The sequence below is a fragment of the Carlito syrichta genome, unplaced genomic scaffold (assembly GCF_000164805.1).
Source record: "Carlito syrichta isolate Samal-C Ts95f unplaced genomic scaffold, Tarsius_syrichta-2.0.1 Scaffold130489, whole genome shotgun sequence".
Lineage (NCBI taxonomy): Eukaryota > Metazoa > Chordata > Mammalia > Primates > Tarsiidae > Carlito > Carlito syrichta.
Window position 1 is genome coordinate 47,558 of NW_007074585.1, and position 1,802 is coordinate 49,359.

Here is a 1,802-nt window from a genome sequence, read left to right on the forward strand (position 1 = left end):
TGCCCGGCTGATTTTTTGATTTATTGTAGAGATGAGGTCTCGCTGCCCAGGCAGGTCTCGAACCCGCAGGCTCAGGCAATCCACTCACCTCAGCCTCCCAAAGGCGCGGGATTACAGGCTGAGCCACCGAGCCCGGCTTGCCTTCTCTTTTCAGCTCCAAAACCATGACTCATTGTGAGGTGTGTGTGTGTGTGTGTGTGTGTCCGGGGAGGGCGGCGGTCCTCTGAGAGGACAGTTTCCCTCCCTGGTCAGGAGCTTCCTGGTGTGTAAATTGTGGACTGCCACCTCTCCCTTGGAAATAACTGATTACAAAACCTCAGAAGAGTGGCAAATAGCCACGATGGAGATTACAACACAGAGCTGGGGTGACAAGACTTCCGAGAGATTTGGCTTCCGAGACAGTAAGAATGGAAAGAATGTCTTGTTTTAAACTACGAGTTTTCCCAGTCTGGACTTTTAAGACTAAAAGTCACAAAAAGGATGAAGATGTAATTTCACAGTAATGCTATGGTTTCTTCCTGCAAGAGGAGGGCACACCCAGACTATCCCTGGAGAACGTGGCTGTCTGGGCCACGGCCTGTGGGTTCCCCTTCCCCCGACCCCGTATTGGTGCACACAAATAAAGCCCTATGAGACCACATTCAGCGATCTCCAGGGATTCCCGCCCTCACTGGTGGTATCACAGTGACAATGACAGTAAACACTACAACTTTCATTTATATAGCCCTGGTCATATGCCTGGCACTGTTCCGAGCACTTCACATTTATTAACTAATTTACTCTTCACAACAAGCCCAAGGGTGGTAAGGACCATTATTACTCCCTAATTACCTACGGGGGAAAAGCTACATCACAGAACCCTAAGTCTCCTGTCAACAGGGCGCAAAGCCTCACGGACCAGGTGTCAGTCAGGGTTCCATGGAGCCGCGAGTCTCGGCCCGAGTGCTCGGCCGCCCCATCGACTCAGAAACCAGGGAGGCTGAGCCGGTGGGTTCTAAGGTCGTTTTCGGGTCTGTGAGGGTCCATCCGACGCTGACTGGTGAAAGGAGCCAAGGCAGTCACGTCTCGAGAGCCGGGTCTGACAGGCTGACGGGGTATCGGGCGCTCGGCCCCCTCCTGTCAGGCGCCCCCAAACGCCAAACCTCGGGATTCTTCGGTCCTGGGAGAAGGGGCTTTTAGCTGTCTTCGGGTGTCCGTGTCTGGAGAGTCCGGCGAACCAGGAAGGACCAGGCAAGAGCCCCGGTGGCGAGACCCGGGTGGGAGAAGACACGCGGGAAGCAGCCGAACGCAGAACGACTGCCAACCACGCAGTCCCTTTAACCCCAAAAACTTTCTCCCCGGATTCCGGACCCCAGCAGACACGCATTGGCTGGGCAGTGGCCACGCGGGCCCGCCCTCGTTCTTTATCTATTGGTTAATGTAAGCATCAATCACAAACACAGGCTTCCTAGTGGCCCATGATCCTGTCAATCAAGGATGGGCGGGGAGACGGGGCGGGACCAGGTCCCGGAGCTCCACGCCAAGCCTCGTTGCCCTCCCTGCCTCCGTGACTGGAGACCTGGAGGCGCCCAGAGGACTGAGGCCGGGTGTGGAGCACCGGGGCGGGGCTGCTCGGGGATCTAGGGACTCACCGATGCGTTGTCCCACCGGAGAGCTGAATGGGTTTCCCAAGAGAAAGTCCATCGCTGCGACTGCTGCTGCCACCAACCCCGGGAATCAGCTGACAGCAACCGCCAGCGCCGCCGACCCGTCACGTGACGCGCCCGACAACCCTCGAGGAAGCGCCGGCGGGGGCGGGGCGG

At 57.3% G+C, this 1,802-nt stretch overlaps 1 protein-coding gene across 2 annotated transcripts in view; it reads right to left on the reverse strand.

Moving 5' to 3' along the window:
* Positions 1-1,802, reverse strand: part of TOM1 (target of myb1 membrane trafficking protein) — a 41,823-nt gene extending 40,021 nt beyond the window's left edge. For both annotated transcript variants that reach the window (XM_008049068.2, XM_008049069.2), the window contains exon 1: positions 1,632-1,802. In XM_008049068.2, the coding sequence (XP_008047259.1) occupies positions 1,632-1,683 (52 nt within the window). In that variant the 5' untranslated portion in view covers positions 1,684-1,802. The remainder of the gene's footprint in view (positions 1-1,631) is intronic.